Below are 21,535 nucleotides of genomic sequence, written 5' to 3' on the forward strand. Positions count from 1 at the left end.
ATTAGTATTTTGATCACATTCTCCAAGTCACTGAGGTTTAGAATCTTAGGAATATCATCACTGAATATTCTTCCTCCCCTGTCATCCCATATTCTAAAAAAAACCTACCAAGCCTTGCTTTTATATTTCCTCTGGAGTTCTAGGACCACCAGTCTCATATTATGTCATAATATAAATACCTTTGGTCTCACCTCACACTCTGGTTCTCTGGTCTACATGCTAAATTATCTTCCCAAAGCCTCCATGATTAAAAACAAACAAAAAAACCATTATCATATCCATAGCTGAGCTCTCTAATAAGTTATCATTTTTAATAAGTATGCTTGAACTACATCCCTGCTGGCAGCTAATACCATAATAGCCTTTTTGTCATGAGTTTTGTGGGGATTTCTCAGCATTGGGGAGTGAATTATAGCTGGTAAAGCTCCATCATTTTCTTTCTACTATTCCCTCTGAAACTTACCATCACTCTCCCATGGTAAGTTCAGAGACAGTGTTAAGTCTCTCCTAAGGAACTACAGATGTATAAAACAATTTTATGGAAAGAGTGCTCATTACAGTGACGATTATTAAAAAAAAAAGAAAAAAGGAAAGAAGAAGAAAAAGACAATTACCTAAGTGTCCATCAATAGGCTATTTTTTAAAAATATACAAATATAGTCCATCCATATAGTGAGACACTACGCAGTCATTTCCACTACTATTGCTAATACTAGCTAACAGTTATTGAATGCTTACCTTCCACCAAGTACTGTGCTATGCACTTTTTACAAAATCATTCATAAGCTTCTCCTTTATAAAAGTCAGGGAGCCCTAATCTACAAATAAAAGTCTCAAAGCCTATCTTTGTATCTATGGACCTCCACCATTTGTCCACATCTATCTTCCCAAGAAAGCTTCCAGTATTTCTCTACTTACTCAGAAACTTTATACAGTCTATATTATACATTCCCTCCAATTCTGTTTGTTGATAAAATTCCTCTCTAATTTGGGCCTATTCTTTCTCTATCTGGATCTCACCTATCAAGACCAGTTCATGACCTACACTCTTCTTCCTTGAATTTTTAAGCTTTCTCATATGACCCAGACAACCCACAGTGAATTTCTCTATGCAGAAGAACTTTAGGGAACTTAATCTTGTAATATACAGCATATACCACCTTGTATTTTAAGTTAAGTTTTCATGAGCATAAGTCTTCTGTTAACTAGAGTACATATTTTTATTTATTTAACATTTTCACAGTGCTTATAATGAAATGGGCAGTGTTCTAAAAGCTTTTCCATATTAATTCACTTCTCGTAACACTCTGTGATTAGATATAATTATTATCCAAATATTACAGATGTGGAAACGAGACAAAGGAATGGTAAGTATATTGTCCAAGGTCACACAGCAAGTGACAGAGTAGGATTTGAAATGAAGGCAGTCTGGCTCCAGACATGACTCATAACCACTATGCTATGGTACCTCCCAGACTGAGATGTGAGCTAACACTTCTCTAATAGAGGGGGCAGGGGGAACCATAGTGCTGCCCACAGCGGACTTGCAAATGTTGTTACCGTAGATAAACATATCCACAATGTGACTCGTATAACTCAATTTACATAAAAGATGTGTTCCTAAAAGTTTCCTTATAAACCAAATTATTTTAACTCAAATATGTGATGCATTCGTAAAGCACATTACCATAGGGTCCCCACTGTATCGTTTTCTTCCTTCATAACAAAAAACTTAAGTCCCACTCTATAGAAAGAGTCCTTCTGTAATACAAATCATCTCATTTTACATAAACCCTAAGTTTTTAATATTTTATAGATATTTTCTTAAAGAACAAACATCTGTTTTAAAAACAAAAACAATTATATTTGAGAATAAAGCTGCAAGATTTTATGTAACATCAAGACAGCAGCAAGGGCTTCCCTGGTGGCGCAGTGGTTAAGAGTCCGCCTGCCGATGCAGGGCACGCGGGTTCGTGCCCCGGTCCGGGAGGATCCCGCGTGCCGCGGAGCGGCTGGGCCCGTGAGCCATGGCCGCTGAGCCTGCGCGTCCGGAGCCTGTGCTCCGCGACGGGAGAGGTCACAGCGGCGAGAGGCCCGCGTGCCGCAAGAAAAAAAAAAAAAAAAAGACAGCAGCAAACGATCAAATGGTTGAAATCTGTTTTGGTCTCTTTTTCCTACTACCTCTATGACGCATACTTAATTTGGCCAGACTACTGAGATACCATTCATGGTTATATAATACTTACTCTGGGGCAGAGGTTCTTAATTCTGTTACATGGTAGTAAGAGTGGGAGGGAGGCATGATCACAGACTTCTTTGAGAATCTGATGAAAGCTATGAACCCACTCACTCTCAAGAAAACTGCTCATATAAAATTTTTTCCCCACACTTTCCCAAGGGATTTATAAATCCCTGGCAATATCTCAGTGAAGAACCCCATCTAGAAAGAGCAGGGGACAGTGGCATAAACAACGTCAATTCAAAGGTTCTAGGAATATGGGAAGGAAAAAAAAATAGTACATACTGTGTGCCACCATGCTTTGGCTTTCTCATTTATTCTTTGTAACAACCTTGTGAAGTAGGTAATTAGCCCTATTTACAGTTGTGAACCTGAGATTTAAGGAAATACAGTGACTCACCCAAGGTCAGCCAACTTAGTCAGGTACTTCAGTGGGTGGAAGCCTGTCTGACTCCACAGTGCTTTTTCCATTGCACAAAGCTGCCTATTCCAGAACATACACACATTCTTGTCTTGGCACTCCTCCACTTGGACACTAAGTGTTCCTGGATACCAACTCATCTCCCAGAATATTCTCAGGGTAGGCACAAAGTAATGAGGATCAAAGTAATGGTACATTTCCCACCTTACTCCTCCAAACCCGGAGTTACAGCACCACTATTTCTTCTAATTCCAATGATTTCATCTTCCAAACTTTAGGGGTACTGACAGACTTAACAATCTCATTAGACATCTGTCATCTGCACCTGATGCTTATTTACCCAACATCTTAACTGAAATCACAGTGAATATTTTTTTAATCACTATTAAAAAAATAAGATTACAGGAGAGATAAAATAAGAACAAAGTACACTTGCCAAATGAAAGTCTTTTCATAACTTGTTTCATCAATGTTTTTTTGTCTGTTTTTGTTAGCCAGATCACTTGTTCTTGCTCATCACTGGCAAAGCAAAATACCTAATGCAGCACAGTAACTGATTGTGGACAAATACTTTACTGTCTTTATCTAAGTTCAATAGACTTTCATTAATAATATGTGTGTTTAACTCTTCGAGGAAAACATAGGAAGAACAGTCTTTGACATAAACCACAGCAAGATCTTTCTTGATTCACCTCCTAGAGTAATGGAAATAAAAACAAAAATAAACAAATGGGACCTAATGAAACTTCAAAGCTTTTGCACAGCAAAGGAAACCATAAACAAGACGAAAAGACACCCCTCAGAATGGGAGAAAATATTTGCAAACGAATCAACGGACAAAGGATTAATATCCAAAATATATAAACAGCTCATGCAGCTCAATATTAAAGAAACAAACAGCGCTTCCCTGGTGGCACAGTGGTTGAGAGTTCGCCTGCCGATGCAGGGGACACGGGTTCGTGCCCCAGTCCGGGAGGATCCCACATGCCGCGGAGCGGCTGGGCCCGTGAGCCATGGCTGCTGAGCCTGCGAATCCAGAGCCTGTGCTCCGCAACGGGAGGGGCCCCAACAGTGAGAGGCCCACATACCGCAAGAAAAAAAAAAAAGAAACAACGCAATCCAAAAATGGGCAGAAGACCTAAATAGACATTTCTCCAAAGAAGACGTACAGATGGCCAAGAAGCACATGAAAAGCTGCTCAACATCACTAATTATTAGATACATGCAAATCAAAACTACAATGAGGTATCACCTCACACCACTTAGAATGGGCATCATCAGAAAATCTACAAACAACAAATGCTGGAGAGGGTGTGGAGAAAGGGAACCCTCTTGCACTGTTGGTGGGAATGTAAATTGATACAGCCACTATGGAGAACAGTATGGAGGTTCCTTAAAAAACTAAAAATAGAACTACCATACAACCCAGCGATCCCACTACTGGGCATATACCGTGAGAAAACCATGATTCAAAAAGACACATGCGCCCCAATGTTCACTGCAGCACTATTTACAATAGCCAGGTCCTGGAAGTAACCTAAGTGTCCATCAACAGACAAATGGATAAAGAAGATGTGACACATATATACAATGGAATATTACTCAGTCCTAAAAAGGAACGAAATTGAGTCATTTGTTGAGACGTGGACGGATCTACAGACTGTCATACAGAGTGAAGTAACTCAGAAAGAGAAAAACAAATATCGTATATTCACACATGTATCTGGAACCTAGAAAAGTGGTACAGATGAACCGGTTTGCAGGATGAGAATTGAGACACAGCAATGCAGAGAAAACACATGTGGAAACCAAGGGGGAAAAGCGGCAGTGGGGTGGGGATGGTGGTGTGCTGAATTGGGCGATGGGGATTGACATGTGTACACTGATGTGTATAAAATTGATGACTAGTAAGAACCTGCAGTATGAAAAAAAAAATAATATGTGTGTATATAATTAATCAGTTATATTATTTTTGCTACAGTTACTAACATTGTTTCAGGCTTAAGTATTTAAAGTATCTATTGGGAGTTCCCTGGAAGTCCAGTGGTTAGAACTTGGCGCTTTCCCTGCCGTGGCCTGGGTTCAATCCCTGGTCAGGGAACTAAGATCCCGCGAACAGGAAAAAAAAGAAAAAAGTATCTATTAACTACTTTCAACTTAAGACATGGACATGAAAAGATTCAGCAAGATAATTCATAAAATTAGTCCTCTGTAGTAAGGCAATAAAAATTAGCTATCAAAAAACTAAGATGGGGGCTTCCCTGGTGGCGCAGTGGTTGAGAGTCTGCCTGCCGATGCAGGGGACACGGGTTCGTGCCCCGGTCTGGGAAGATCCCACATGCCGCGGAGCAGCTGGGCCCGTGAGCCATGGCCGCTGAGCCTGCACGTCCGGAGCCTGTGCTCCACAAGGGGAGAGGCCACAACAGTGAGAGGCCCACGTACCGCAAAAAAAAGAAAAGAAAAGAAAAGAAAGAAAACCAAGCTGGGTGCTTGAATACTTCATTTCTTGTCCTTTGCTTCTAAAAAGAGGTATTATAATCAGTTTAGAGTCCAAGTAAATACTTTGAAAAGGAGAGTCAAAAAATCACTTCTAAGGACTGGCTCAAAACACAAAGCAGAAAACAGCAGTCAGATATAGAATATTTATATATTAGGAGTTCAAAGCCATAACTCAGAAAAACTCTTCTTAAAAAAAAAAATCATCCACCCTTCTATAGCCCACATACTCTAGTAAAAATACTAAGGGAAAAAGGAAAGATTTCAACTACTGTATTTTATGAAGATATTGTAATTAAATTGGCTGAATCAACACTAAAGTGGCTTCAAGAACTACTTAGAAGATACTTCAGACATTCAAAACATTAATCTTACAAATAAGATTTGTAAGGAAATTAAGATTCCTAGACCAGGGGACTGTGACACCAAGTATAAAACCAACTGCTAGAACCTGAATGCCAAGTGTTGCTCAGGAGGTTAAGGTGTATGGAAGAAAAAAAAAGTAGTTGACCTAGCTTAAGAAAAAATGGTACACCATTACTATATGTGGGACCTCAGAAATCTAATCCAAGTCTTAGTTTCCTCATTTGCCAAACTGTTAGCATACTATCTGTATTCCCAGCCAACTTTACAGCACTGCTTTGCTAATCAAATGACAGGCACCTACCCTAGACTTCAGGAGGCAGATAGGTGGAATTCCAGTTAGAATTCTAAAAGGGAAGATGATTTATGGTTCTGATTATAAAGAAAGTTACTTTTACACAGGAGACTAGTTGAAAGTGATAGAAGACATTTAAATTAGAATGCATAATCTTACAATAAGGGGAAAAAGAGAATTCAGCTAAAGAAAAGGAAGTGATCACCCAGAAGCACAAATATAGAGAGAGAAACCAAAGACAATAGAAATGGCACTAGCATTTAAGAATAAAGAAAGCTAACAGCTGGTTAAAGTACCTTACTCATCTTTATTTTATTTATTTATTTATTTTACTGGTGACGGTACTATAATTTTAATTAATTACATATTAAATGTTAAAAAATGGAACTGAGGAGGGAATTCCTTATTTATATTAAAAGGTAAGTTACCAAAAATTCTATTCTTTTTTTTTAACATCTTTATTGGACGTTACTCATCTTTATATTCCCCCGTTGGCACAATGTTTGACATGTAACAGGTATGAAATAAACAATTCTTGAATTTGACTGCTTAGGTTCAGCAGCTAATTCCAGAGAAAAATCAGTAAGCCCCTCACTCCAACTGTCTTTCTTGTCTCTGTCAAGTTTAACATAACCCCAAACCAATGAGAAAATCACATAAGAAAGCTTTTAGGACTCTACATAAGATCAAGTTTTCTTTGTAAGCAAGGTAAAGGATCTTGAGTTCTCAGAGAGCTCACCTACAACATTACTTCATAATTATCAGAAACCTAGGAGGATGTCTGCAAAAACGGAGCAGTACTAAAACACCAAAGCATAGCAAATGTCACAATTTTCAAAACAGAAGTGACTTTCCATAAATGTTAATCCCAGACAAAACTGTAGAATGGATAATAAACAAATACATATGTATGCATAAAAATATAAAATGTAGCAGTCCCTCAGACCACATGCATTCTCAAAATAATTCATGTCAAATTAACCCCACTACCTTTTCGACTGGGTTACTATGAAAGAAACCAACACAAACTAAGCACCATCTATTCATCAAACAGCAACAGCAAACATTCCTTAAACAAACACTGTGCCAGGAGGTTTAAATACTATGGCTCTCTAATCCACATAAAAATCCTATGAGTGAGAGTCTCCCATTTCATGGATAAAGAGCCAGCTACAAACAGCAGAATAATCTGCCAAAGTCATGACGGCTAAAAATCAGGAGCCAAAAATTCAAACTAACTTCAAAGTCCTGTCCCTTTTTACTACATCATATGGCCTCCTAATGCAGAAAAAACAATGTATCTTGTTCTTTTCCAAGCATTTGACAAAGTATCTCATGATATCCCCTATGGGCAAGATTGATGTAGCTAGGGCAAATAAAGTTAGATTTGTAACGCTGGAGTAGCCATTTTCATTAAAGGCTTCTTGTCCACTAGGTAGCAGCCCACAAGTCAGTCTTGTTTCCTGTTTCTATTACCATTAATATGTATAACACTCCATTTATAACTGTTTCTCAGTCAAGAGGAAAGAGGACTGTGGCCTGTGCATGGTCTGGAAAAAGCCCCACCCTAAGATTCTGCATATTTAAAGAGAAATATACCTCTGGTCACGTGTCACTGGACTATAGTGAGACTTGTGAAGAGCTTTGTACTTGGCCCTCTCTCTCCCCTTTCTTTCAGAGTCTGTTAATGACTGATGAGAACACTGAAGACATTCTTACCAAATCTTCAGGTGACAAAGTTAAAATGAGTAGCTAATCCAGCAGTAGAGACCATGCCTTATTTTTCTTTGCATGTCCAGGACCCAACCTAGTGGCTGACCCACAGGAGCTCCATCAATGTTTCTTGAATTACAAAATCAAAATTCAAAAGGATATTAACAGACACTAACCACTGGAGCAAGTTTATCAAAGCCAACTTTAATGGATCAAATTCATTAGGGAAAAAAAGATTTAACTACAAAATCAAAGGAAAATGAACAAATGTAAAGTCAGTCTTTCTTCTTTCCTCCCTCCCTCCCTCCCTCCCTCCCTCCCTTCCTTCCTCCCTCCCTCCCTTCCTTCCTCCCTCCCTCCCTTCCTTCCTCCCTCCCTCCCTCTGTCTCTTTTTTTCAGCAAATAAGTCTAAGACAGCAGGCCCAATATTAATCAATGGGACAGCTGCCCAAAAGCTCAAAGAATCTTTTCTGTAATACTTCAGTATTAGAAAAGGATTCTCCACAGGGGAGGTGATAGACTGCACTTCTTTGCACAGATCAAACCACACTTGGAATCATTTCTACAGCTGAAGGCATCATATTTTAAGAAAAGTGGACAATGATTAGTGAAATGTCTAGAAGAGATGTCAAAATAGTGATATGATTTAGAACAATGTTATAGGAGATCCACTAAAAGGAACCAGAGCTGTTTACCCAAAAGAAGACAAGACTCAAGGGGATGTAATAGCCATCTTCAACTATCAGAAGGGATGCCATGTATGACTAAGATTCAGAGAGCAGGGAAAGAGATTTTGTCTCTAGATGCAGAAAAATGAATTGGAAAGTAGACCTGTCCAAAAATGAAATGTGCCACCTCAGGACATAGAGTTTTCCACCTTCTATAACAGTTCATCTCACCTCCAAGATGTTCAGACTAAAGTAGACAATCACTTGACTGAAATATTAAACAAAAGACTGAATTAGTGGGCTTCCCTGGTGGTGCAGTGGTTGCGAGTCTGCTTGCCAATGCAGGGGACACAGGTTCGTGCCCCGGTCCGGGAAGATCCCATGTGCCACGGAGCGGCTATGCCCGTGAGCCATGGCCGCTGAGCCTGCGCGTCCGGAGCCTGCACGTCCGGATGTCCGGAGCCTGCGCGTCCGGAGCCTGCGCTCCGCAACGGGAGAGGCCACAACAGTGAGAGGCCCGCGTACCGAAAAAAAAAAAAAAGACTGAATTAGTGAACCATAAATTATCTTGGGTTCCTCTCAGTCTTTAAAATAGGAATGCATGAGAGTGTACTTTGCAAGGCATAAAATATTTTACAAAGATAGGTAGTAGGTAGTTCCGCTGACAAGAAAAAAGAGAAACTCTTCCCCTCATATCTCATGATGCATTAGCTCCTCTCCATCTGGAAATGAAAGGCATACAAGACTGTGTCTTATGGGTCTGACAGAAGTCAAATTTCTCTGAAAACATTATTTAAAAAGATGAAATGAACTGATATCTAAGAGAAGGAGATTGAATATAATGCTGTTTCCATACATTGGTATGGGAAAATCCTCAATTCTGGAACATAATCCAGATACCGTTTGTGATGACAGTTATATGCTATGCTTTTGATACTAGAGATCTACCATAACTTCATTCTCTCCTATGTATCAATAGATTTCAGTGGTTTCCTCTCAGATATTTAAAATCTTTAGCCAGCTTTTAGCTTCGAGGATGTTTTTGGAATGTATAATGAAAGTGTAATTTTTAGGTTGAAGGGCTAAATTATCTTTAAAAAAATTAAGAGCTCAGTTACAATGGTCTTCTCTTTTCTCTAAGGTCTGTAGCACAAAAGAAACCACTAAGGGGTGGTTTACCAATATCCAGAGATAGTGTGACTTATTGCTTAAAATCTGAAGTCATAACTAGATTCAAATTTCAGCTTGGGCACCAAGACTTGTGGCAATAAGATAGCCAGCAAATTACTCAACTTAACCACGCCTGTTTCATCACCTGTAAAATGAGGTTAATAAAACTATCCACCTCAAAGGCTGTCATAAGAACTAAAAGACAGAAGAAAAGTAAAATACTCATCACAGTAAGAACTCACTAAATGTTAGCTATTGTTATTACTTTACCTAAATGAATTTCTAAATTTCCAACTGAGCGTAGGTATTTACCCTAAGAATTTCCTTGATCTCACTAATAACACTCAACAGTAATTATCAAAATTGTGTTAAGTGACCTTGTATAAGAATGTAGGGGGAAAATGCAGGTTCCTGACATTCACTTTTTCAGATAGTATGCTTTATATAGGAGTAAAAATAGAACATGGAATCAGAACCAGAGCATCTTTGTAAATTCTAGACTCAGTGGTTTAATAATAGCATCAAACATCAAATGTCACAACAATCAGGAGACTGTGCATTCTATTAAATAGTGTCCATGTACTTACACAATCACTAATTAAGATCTATTGTGCAATTTAGGGTAATAATAATCATGGAGAGCTTACACTGGACCAGCTCCTAAGTGCTTTTATGTATATCTGTCCTGACAACCCAATGAACTAGATACTATTATTATGGCCATTTTAACAGATGAAGAAACTTAGGCACAGACAGGTTAATTAACTTGGCCAAGATCACACAGCTAGTTTAAACGGATGGAGGTGCGATATGAACCTAGACAATCAGGCTCAAAAATTCATTAGACTTGACTGCCTCTGACTGAATTATCAAGGCAGATTCGCTGTATATTTCTTCTAATACGTGAAAACTGATTTCTTTGGAAGAGGGGGAGACTCCAACGACCTCGAAGGCCTGACTTCACACCCAATTAATGATTACATTTTAACACTTTTCTGACTAACAATCACGTATCTGCAGGTGAAAGCCGGTCCTACATTACAAGCAAAGAAAATAAATAGCAGCAGCAGCTAAGCTGTTAGTTTGAGGACCAACTGTTGGCCAGTATTCACATAACGTTTCCATGTGAATATGGGTCGACCCACATCGCCGAATATGTGACCCACAAGTCAGCAATGGAACTGCGTAACCCACACGGGCAAGCGGTCATTTCAAAAACCCTCCGGAGAGGAATGTCTTGCCAATCAGCACGTTACTCGAAGACAGGACAAAATGGAACTTGCATAAACACTTAGTCATCAGTAAGCGCTGAAGTTACAAATCACCTAGTTAGCAAAATCAAATCCGCAGCTAAATTCCTAATTCCGAAAGAAAGAAAAAGGGCTGACACTCGGTTGACTGACTGTAGGGTGAAGGCACCTAGGGCCCAAGCGGAAGCAAATCAAAGGGGAAACACTAGCGCACCGATGGGGATTCCACGACACGCGCTGCCACACTGGGGACTTTTCAGGGCCCTTCCACTCCCCTCCCAACAGCCTGTCCTTACGTGTCCAGGCTGCCCCGACCACGCGTGTTCCCAGGGCGAATTCGGAAAGGCAATCTGAACGCGGAGGTGATAGGCCTGAGATGTGAGAGCCCACACCCAGACGACGGCGGCAGCAAAGTCCTCAGAGACCCGGAGGAGTAGGGGCCCCGAGGCGCCACCTCCCGCTCCCCGAGGCCCGCACCTGCAGAGTGGTGATGTGCTTGTCGTTGAACTTGTTCTCGCAGTAGCGCAGCACCAGCGACGTCTTTCCCACGCAGCCTTCCCCCAGCAGCACCACCTTGAACGAGTAGGCTCGCCCGGCCGCCGCCCCGCCGCCGCCGGCCGCAGCCATCCCGTCGCGTGCCCGCCGCCGGAGCCCTAGAGCCGCGCCGAGCTCTCCACAGCCGCCGCAGCGACTTCACAGCCGCGGCCGGCGCAGCCCCTCCGCACCGGAGCTGCCAGCCCCGAGCGCCGTCTCCACTCCCGCCTCCGGGCGAGGCCTGGAAAGGCCGAGGGAAAGTCCGAGAATGAAGGGCCCCAGCCACCACGTCAGGCACCCGAGGAAAGGCGAACAGCACTCCCTCTCCACCTCCCTCTAATGGCGTCTCCTTCCTCCTACGTCACACTTTCGGGTCACATGACCGCCGCGGCCCCTGGGACTCGGCCCAGGAGAACGTGCCTGAACGTAGGTGGGGCTTCTGCGCTCTTCCCGGGGGCGAGCTGGACGCGAGGGGACCACGTCTGGGCCGTCTCCCGCAGAGCTAGGCCGTCTGCGGGCCACCACCACTCTGCAGTTGGCGGGAACCTGCGGGAATAAGGAATGAATAATTAGAGGCAAGCCCAGCTCAGGTGGAATATTGAAGTGCAGAATGTTCTCGTTCTTGCCCAGGGGCTGTCCACCTCTCCCATCCGGGGTCCCCGTAAACCGAATCTATCAAGGTGTCTTTCAGTACCTTGACAGTGTTTCTCTGGGGGATCCCAAATCCTAGCTATTGAACTTCTTTCAGTTCCCCAGACCACCTGGACTCCTCATCTTTCAGGTCTCAGCTTAAACAGGAAAGGCTTCCCTGACCACCCATCCTTCTCCCTCTGTCCTTCCATCACTCTCCCCACCCAAGTTAGGTATTTCATAACACTGGTATACCTTGTCTAGCGGCGCTTACCACGCTCCGTGGAAATTACTTTGCTGAATATTTGTCTTTCCTTATTAGGCTGTAGATTTGTTAAGGACAAGAACGAGGTGAGACGTGCTTTGACTTTCTGACTCCAAGCCAGGCACATAAGAGGCATTCTATAAATATTTGGGAATGAATGAGTAAACAATACATCTTAAGCCATTATGCCTTGGTTTCCTAGTTTTTCTGTCTTCCATGAAGCTTCCCGCTCCCCCACCATTAAACTTCTGACCTTCCCTATTGACTCCACCTTGACAGACCTGGCTTGTTTGATCATCACTTATATTTCCTTATCTGCCTCCCCTTTCTTTCATGAAATACACTCTTCCAAGAAACCATACTAGTGTTTCTAAAAGTTTGCAACTAGAAATGTGACGTCAGTTAGGTAAACATATTCTTTCTCATGAGACTCCTTTCCCACGTCAAACCAGATAGTCCATTCATTCATTCAACAAATATTTGAAGGTGCCCACCATATGCCAGGCACTGTGCTGAACAAGATACAATGTCTTTCACTGCAGCACTATTTACAATAGCCAGGACATGGAAGCAACCTAAGTGTCCGTTGACAGAAGAATGAATGAAGAAGATGTGGCACCTATATACAATGGAATATTACTCAGCCATAAAAAGGAATGAAACTGAGTTATTTGTAGTGAGGTGGATGGACCTAGAGACTGTCATACAGAGTGAAGTAAGTCAGAAAGAGAAAAACAAATACCGTATGATAACACATATATATGGAATCTAAAAAAAAAAAGTTATGAAGAACCCAGGGGCAGGACAGGAATAAAGACGCAGACATAGAGAATGGACTTGAGGACATGGGAGGGGGAAGGGTAAGCTGGGACTAAGTGAGAGAGTGGCACTGACATATATACACTACCAAATGTAAAATTGATAGCTAGTGGGAAGCAGCCGCATAGCACAGGGAGATCAGCTCAGTGCTTTGTGACCACCTAGAGCGGTGGGATAGGGAGGGTGGGAGGGAGACGCAAGAGGGAGGGGATATGGGGATATATGTATACATATAGCTGATTCACTTTGTTATACAGCAGAAACTAACACAACATTGTAAAGCAATTATACTCCAATAAAGAGGTTAAAAAAAAAAGATACAGGGCTTCCCTGGTGGGGCAGTAGCTGAGAGTCCGCCTGCTGATGCAGGGAACACGGGTTCGTGCCCCGGTCTGGGAAGATCCCACATGCCACGAAGCGGCTGGGCCCATGAGCCATGGCCGCTGAGCCTGCGCGTCCAGAGCCTGTGCTCCGCAACAGGAAAAAAAAAAAAAAAAAAAAGGATACAATGTCTTCATCATCAAGAACTTACTCTTTATCAGGAAAGACAGACACGGTCATTATATGATAGAATGCTTTCATCTTGATAAAGTAGTTCAGGGTATTTTGCAGATGTATATGGGGACCCAACTGGTTTAGCATACTAGGGAAAGCTCCTGGTATGCTACCTTTGATATCCCCAATGCTACATTTGGGTAGGAGTAACCTAGGCAAGAAGGAAGGAGAGCTTTGCCAGCAGAGAGAATAGCATGTCCTACAGCCTTGAGGTAGGAAGGAGCATCAAAAGATGAGAAACAGGGCTTCCTCGGTGGCACAGTGGTTGAGAATCCGCCTGAGGATGCAGGGGTATACGGGTTCGTGCCCTGACCCGGAAAGATCCCACATGCCGCAGAGCAGCTGGGCCCGTGAACCATGGCCACTGAGCCTGCGCGTCTGGAGCCTGTGCTCCACAACGGGTAGAGGCCACAACAGTGAGAGGTCCGCGTACCACAAAAAAAAAAAAAAAAAAAAAGATGAGAAACAAGTGCGAGAAGAACACGGAGAGCTTCAGATGAGACTGGCATGGAAACCAGGAATCAATACTGAAAGGACCTTTCAGCAAACGAAGGGTTTTAATTAAAGGTGCTGATATAATCAGAGTTGACTTTTAAAAGATCACTCTGGCTGTAATTTGAAAAATGGATTGGAGAAGGATAATACCACTTCAATTTATTTAGAATCAGCCATTAAAGAGATCTTATGTTTTAAAAAATATATATCCTCTACTTCTCTCTGCATTCCTCCTCTCAGGGTCTTTGCATATTCATGAATTCTTCCAGAATAAGGAAGAAACTTCACTTTGAACTGGGCCCTTTCCATTATCCATTCTGAATTCTTAATATTGGATTGAAATTTGCCTCTCTCTGCCTGCAATTAATTGTTCCTCATTCAACCTACACAACATGTATCTAATCTCTGTTCTTTGTGAAACATCTTTATACATATGAAGAAAGCTGTCTGATCTTCCTTTAAGCCTTCTTTTTTCTTCCCTTCTCTTTTCAATATAGCCAATGCTCTCAACCACTGTTCAAATGATATGGATCCCAGATCATTTAATAGCTTGATCATCTTAGAATCTACATGCAGTACTTTGTATTTATCACTGAAAAACAATGCAAATTTTTTTATTGTAAAATAAAATAAGTTTAAAGTTAAAATAATTTTCCAGGTTTAGCTTACACTGGGATTTAAGGAATGTGCGCCAAATGTTCACAGATTATAAGTCAGTTTGGCATAATTTTGAGCACAGAGTGGGTAAATATAGATGTAAATTGTGGCAGGTTGGTAATGGCCCCTCAAAGACATCAGGTTTGAATACCTTGTGCCTGTAAATGTTACCTTATTTGGAAAATGGGTCTTTTCAGATGTGATTAAATTTAGGATCTTGAGATGGAGAAATTTTTTTGGATTATCTGGGTGGGCCGAAAGGCAATCACAAATATCCTTATAAGAGGAAAGCAGAAGGAGATGCTACACACACAAAAGAGAAGGCAATGTGACCATGGAGAGAGAGATTAGAGTGATGCAGCCACAAGCCAAGGAAAGCTGACAGCCACCAGAAGCTAAAAGAGATGAACAGATTTCCCCCCAGAGTCTCTGGAGGGAGTACAGCCCTGCCAACACATTCATTTCAACCTAGTGAAACTGATTTTGGACTCCTGAACTCCAGAACTGGAAGAGACTAAATATATGTTGTTTTACACCACTAAGTTTGTGATAATTTGTTACAGAAGCCATAGGAAACTAATACATAAGTATACTGGAGCTACACAAGTGGCTTATATTAGTCTAAGCATTGAAAGAAATTCAGGCTAATTCTGGGATAGCTTGTGTGCTCATAAGAACTTAGATCAGTTTTGGAGTCAACTGTGATTGGTCTGTATAAACTTGATAGAAAATGCCACAAAAAACTGGAGCTCTAGTTCCTTCATAGATGGGAGCTACAAAAATGTGAGGACTCCTCAGTCAGTAGATATCTCAAAATAGATTCCTGATTGGTGAGGGCTGAGGCATGGTAGGGTGCAAATTCCAAAGCATATAGCTCCTTTTCACCAAAAACAATCGTCTTCCTGCCTCCCTCTCCCACCCACCCAAAAAACTCCCCAAACCCCAAGCATAATTATACAGGTGAAATCTACTTAACCATGAATGTGTAGCACAGTATCATATGGGAAAAGTTGCCACAGAAAGGTAATGTGTAGCTCTAACAGCTTCTGTAAAAGGGGAAGAATCATCCCACCAGTTTTGTGGCGGTTATCAGATTGGGTTTATGGACTACTTTTAAAGTCTGTAAGTCCTAGTTTTTTTAATAGCCCCTTCTTTCTCTCCCTGTTCTTATACTATATTGTGGATTAAGACTAACCTCATGGTCTCTAGTGTGACTACCTGGGGCTCTCAATTGTTGAATTTTGATGAACTATCCAGCATTGAAGAGTCAGGGAATGTTTATTTGTTCATTTGGGAGGGAGGGTGACTGTCGATGGCCTTTTGTACATCCTTGTTTCATTCATTCTTTGTTCATTCATTCATCATTGAACAAGTATTTATTTAGCATTTACTATGTGTCAGATACTGTACTACAAATGTAATCCTGTCAGACATGACTTCTGCCCTTATGGAATTTATAGTCTAATGGGCACCACAAATAATTAAAACAGTTACAATAAAGTATGGTAAATGGTCTATAGGACAGGTACAAGGAGCTATGGAACCACATAGGAATAGCAACTAACCCAGCTGTTCCACAAGATAAATCAGATCAAATGGACACATTCCTTTATCTTCAATTTTCTCAGTATTTGGGCAGATTTGACTCAGCTGACCACTCTCTCTTTTGTGGCATGTGTGCCTCCCTTTGCTTCTGGGTCATCACAGTCTTCCAGTTTTCCCCTACTTTACTGGCTACTTCTTTTCCATCTCTTTGCTTGCTTCTCCACCTGTTCCCAACCTCTAAATGCTAGTGGGCTTCCAGACTCAGTTGTCTCCAATAAAGCTCTCCCTCTAAATGATCACACCCAGTCCTTTGGTGTGAAATATCTGTTACATATTCATTACTCCTAAATGTACATCTTTCACTCCTGATCACTCCCCTGTGCACCAGATACGTATAGGCAACTCCTATTTAACATCATCATTCAAATGTCAAATAGACATATCAAACACGATAGTTTAAAATGGATCCCTCAATTTCTCTCCAAAAGTTGTTCCTTCCCCTGGTTTTTCCTGTCTTGGTAAAGAGTTCTATTATACATCTATTTGCTAGAGCTAAAACCTAGCTGATATCTTTTTGTTTTCTCTTACTCTTCGCATCCAATCCACTACCACATCTAGTCAACTGTACCTCTAAAACAGATCTTGAGTCCATCAGTTCTCCATCTCCACCACCCTAGTCCAACCCACAATCAACTTTTTCTTAGGCTACTACAATAGGCTTCTAACATGCCTCCCTGCCTCTACTTTTGCCCTATTACCCACTGCAATCTATTCTTCAAACAGCTGCCAGAGTAAATTTAAAAATAAACAAACAAACTCAAATTCCTTACCATGACCTATAAAGTCCCTACATAATGAGGATGTTGCCTGACTTTCCACCTTCCTCTCATCCAATCTTCTCTTCCTATCATTATGCTCCTGTCTTACATGCTTCCATTCTGATCGTCTTATAGGCTTAGTCCTTACCTGCCTCTCGGCTCTTGTTTGGAGCAGAGAAAGGTGTATTGCAGGGCCAAGCAAGGAGAATGGGTGGCTCCTGCTCAAAAAACCCCAAACTCTCCAATTTCAGGCAAGTTTTTATAGGCAAAATTTGGGGTGAGGGCTGCAGGGTGTGTGAGTTTCTTCTGATTGGTTGGTGGTGAGGTAACAGGGTGGTGCTCTAGGAATATTGTCCTCAGCCTAAAGTTGCCATCCTCCACCTGGATGGGGGTCTTAGCTCCTGCAGAAGAACTCAAAGATATTGTTATATATATCCCTTGAGGAAGAACCAGGACCTTGCCCCATCCTGCACTATTTTTTTCTTGACTGCTCCTCCCTTGCTTCTGCATTCCCTCACTTCCCTGATTAGTAACTGTTTGAATATGCTCTTTGGAACTCAAGGAAGGTGTAGGAGACTGAAGCCTTTTTCCTGCAAACAAGAAACAGGGGACACAGGAAGGATTTGTACCCAGGAGGGCCCCACAGGTCCTGCTCAGTTTCAATACTTTTGTCATACTACTAACATTTATTTGTTCCCATGTTTATAAGCTCCACGAGAACAGATACCTTGATGACTGGCATACCATTGAGTCTCCAGGGCCTAGCACTGTGCCCAGCATATAATGGTCACTCAATAAACATTTGTTGCATGGATTGAGGTAGGATAATATCTTGATATTTTAACTTATGGGAATTTCCCCCTAGTATTTCCATAAGCTATGAGGCTTCCTATGTACCAAGGAAAGATAGGGACAGCAGAACACAGTACAACAAAGATTTTAATTTTTATATTTTGATTTTTAGAAGCCCAAGCCACTGGTATTTAAAGTTGTTGGGTTTTTATTTTTGTTTTTTGGTGGTTTTTTTTTGCGGTACGCGGGCCTCTCACTGTTGTGGCTTCTCCCGTTGCGGAGCACAGGCTCCGGACGTGCAGGCTCAGTGGCCATGGCTCACGGACCCAGCCCCTCTGCGGCATGTGGGATCCTCCCGGACCGGGGCATGAACCCATGTCCCCTGCATCGGCAGGTGGACTCTCAACCACTGAGCCACCAGGGAAGCCCTGTTTTGTTTTGTTTTTTAATAGAATGTATAAGCAATCAGAGTCACTGCTTGATTAATAAGTATTAGTCAAGGAGAATTAGAGGAAAAGCAAGGGAGTTAGACATTGGTGAGTATTCCTGCGGCAGATACTGATGTTTCTCCAACATTCCAACCCCTTCTGCCTTGTCTTCCTCTACTACAGAGATAAGGAGAAAAACACTCGAATTAATAGTCTTTGAGTTATGAGTTATATTACAACTCTGAGGATCAAAATCATGTACTAAAGATGGCAGAGCAGTAAGTTAGAAATAGTCTTGAATAGACATCCTAATCCACAAATACCTAATTTAGATAATCCACTATAGTATGATTATCTGTTATTTGCAGCCCAATATATTCATAATGATAGCATCCCAGATAGTTTTGGGGAATATATGACCGAAGGAAACAAATTTCTCTTTTGCTCAACAAAGCCCGAGAGGGTAACAAGCTTTGTAAAGTTCACCTGTATCTAAGATAGACATGGAGCTATAGAGTAGCAGTGGCTGCATCAAGTGTCTAGAGAGAAAACCTGAAATAAACTTACAGAGCTTCCTCAATGCCAGTATTAAGAGAGTCTTCAAATGTTTCTACAAGCTACAGAGGAAAACTGATAGAGTTAGACTTGGAGATAGGGTGATCTATCATCTCAGTTTGCCTAAGACTGTCCTGATTTGAGCACTGAGAGTCCCACATCCTGGGAAACCCCTCATTCCTGGACAAACCAGAATTCTTGGTCACCCTACTTGAAGAGATTTTGTGGCTAAGACAAGGAGGACACAGCAGTACTTGAGGGCCAAGTGGCTATGAGAATGCAATAGGTGACAGATGCCAGCACGTTTGGATGATGATAACTGAGACCCCGATGCCCAGCATCTCCAAATTTCATAGTGTTACCAAGTCTGTTGCCCCAGAATCGTCCCCCTGCCCCTCCCTTGAATGGAAACCAATTACTCTTATCTAAATTTCAGGAGGAAGTTGCAAAGAGTAAAACAAGAACTGGTTAGAACCAAGTAGGCCCAAGATATCAGAAGATTTGACTTCCAGTAGACCTTGAGCCTCATTATACGCTCACTGTAATACATTAGCATGCTAAATGACACACCCACCAGCACCATGACAGTTGACAATTGTCATGACAGCAACCGGAAAAGCCCATACAAGGACTGAAAAGGAGTGTTGCATCAGTTTCGGGTCCAAATCACGTCCCTGTTCTTCGATAAGTTACGAATATTTCTCCCTCTCTTTCCAATTCCCTCCCTTTTACCTCAAACCTCCTATATATATGGTGTCTCCGCCCAAATCGGGTTGAGAAGTTGATTTGCGAACGAAGTTCCTGCTTCTCCATTCTTTGGCTATTGAATAAAGCTTGTGCTGTTCCAGTCTCAGCATCAATTTCTTTATTGGCTGTACAAATCTGAGCAGAAAAAGAAGCCGAGACAATGGGTCTCAGCCCGGGCTAGGACCCCGGCGTGGGTACAGTCAACCGATTCAGTAACAGTAGGTCAAATACTGATACGACCTGGGCAAGATGTGAAGGACACTCTGAACTGACTAAGATTACCCACATTGAGATTTAGTTTCTATTATCTAGTAGAAGTCAAATAAGTTCAGTTTTAGAAAAATTAAATTTCTTGTTTGTGGACAAAGGTCATGTGCCTTCTATAGAATAAATAAATGATCTGAACATTGGAGGAAGAGTAGGAGTCAGCCAAGCAAAGAGATAAACATTCAGATTTCAGGACACAGCATGCCATTAAGCAAGCACCAGGAATGAGGTGAGCATGGTGAGAAATGAATGTAAGGAAGTAAATGAAATCATGTAGAACCTTGAAAGTCATGCTAAAAATTTGGGGCTTTATCATAAAAACAGTGAGAAGTCCATTAGGACAGTGTGACACAAAGTATGGTCTGTAGGGCTTCCCTGGCGGCACAGTGGTTGAGAGTCTGCCTGCCAATGCAGGGGACACAGGTTCGTGCTCTGGTCCGGGAGGATCCCACATGCCGTGAAGCGGCTGGGCCCGTGAGCCATGGCTGCTGAGCCTGCGCGTCCGGAGCCTGTGCTCCGCAACGGGAGAGGCCATAATAGTGAGAGGCCCGCGTACCGCGCAAAAAAAAAAAAAAAAAAAAAAAGTGTGGCCTGCAGACCACCAGCATCAGCTGGAAGCTTGTTAGAAATGCAGAATTTCAGTCCCCACTCTCACCCTCCCCCTTAAATCAGAATGGGGCAGGATCCAGGAATCTGAGTTTTAACAAATCCTCCTTGTGATTCTTATTCACACTAAAGTTTGTAAAGCACTGATTTAGGAGACATGGTTAAGCAAAGCAAGAGAGACAAAGAGGAATTGGAGCCCTGCATTTCTGGCTTAGGCAACTGGTAAATGGTGACACCTTTCACTGAAATAAGAAACACAGCAGAAGAAAAAAAAATTGGTTCTGTTCTTTTGGTTTGGGGCATTTTTATTTTGAAGCCCTGAGAAATTCCCAAATAGAAATATCTAGTATTTATACCTGGCTATATGGGCTGACAGCATAGAAGAGAGATATTGGCTTGAGGCAAGTATGAGAGAGTCATCAATATAGACAGGGACGTGGACTCCACAGGAGTGGATGAGATCACACAGAGAAAGTGTATAAAAGTAAGCGGCCCCAGGGCCTAGGACAGAACCCTGAAAGTACTGACTTTTAAGGGATGGGCAAAGAAAGAGGAACTGCAAGGGCTACCCAAAGAAGTAAAGGGAAAACTAGGAGAAGTCAACGTTAAGGAGAAGAGAAGGTCTTAAAAAAGAAGGAATCATGAAATACTTTGGAGAAATCAAGTTAAATAAAGACCTGTGAGTGCCTACTGGTTTAGCTACAATGTAGTAATTAGAGATTTGGTTTAACAGTTTTAATAGGTAGGGGTTGAATTAAACTTGTAATGCTTAGGAACTAACTGAAAATAGTTGATTTAGTTCAGTGGTTCTCAACTACAGGTAATTATGCTCTCCAGGGGACATTTGGCAACATCTGGTGACATTTTAGCTACTGGCATTTAGTGCGAAGAGGCTAGACATGAGGCTAAACATTCTATAATAACACACAGGATGACTCCCCTCCCTGCCCCAACGAAGAATTATCCTGCCCCAAATATCAAAATGCCAAGGTTGAGAAACCCTGCTTTAGCCTAATAAAGTATGTATACTTTTGCAGCCCATCATAATTATAAATCCCCTAGGTGTATTATATTATTGAGGCCAACAGAAAGCATGGCTGAACAAGTAGTAAAAGAATGAGAAACTCAAGGGCTCAGGAAACTATTTCCAACTTTGCCACTATTATCTATATATATCTTTTAAACAATCATTTAAGTGTTTTCTCAG

General features: G+C 41.7%; 1 protein-coding gene across 1 annotated transcript in view; it reads right to left on the minus strand.

The window, feature by feature from the left end:
- The window catches only part of RAB21 (RAB21, member RAS oncogene family), a 31,458-nt gene extending 19,933 nt beyond the window's left edge, over positions 1-11,525 (minus strand). Inside the window, exon 1 of the mRNA XM_032644365.1 lies at positions 11,093-11,525. Coding sequence (XP_032500256.1) covers positions 11,093-11,242 — 150 coding nt within the window. The 5' untranslated portion in view covers positions 11,243-11,525. The remainder of the gene's footprint in view (positions 1-11,092) is intronic.
- Positions 11,526-21,535: the final 10,010 nt, after the last annotated feature.

Source organism: Phocoena sinus, chromosome 10, assembly GCF_008692025.1.
Source record: "Phocoena sinus isolate mPhoSin1 chromosome 10, mPhoSin1.pri, whole genome shotgun sequence".
NCBI lineage: Eukaryota > Metazoa > Chordata > Mammalia > Artiodactyla > Phocoenidae > Phocoena > Phocoena sinus.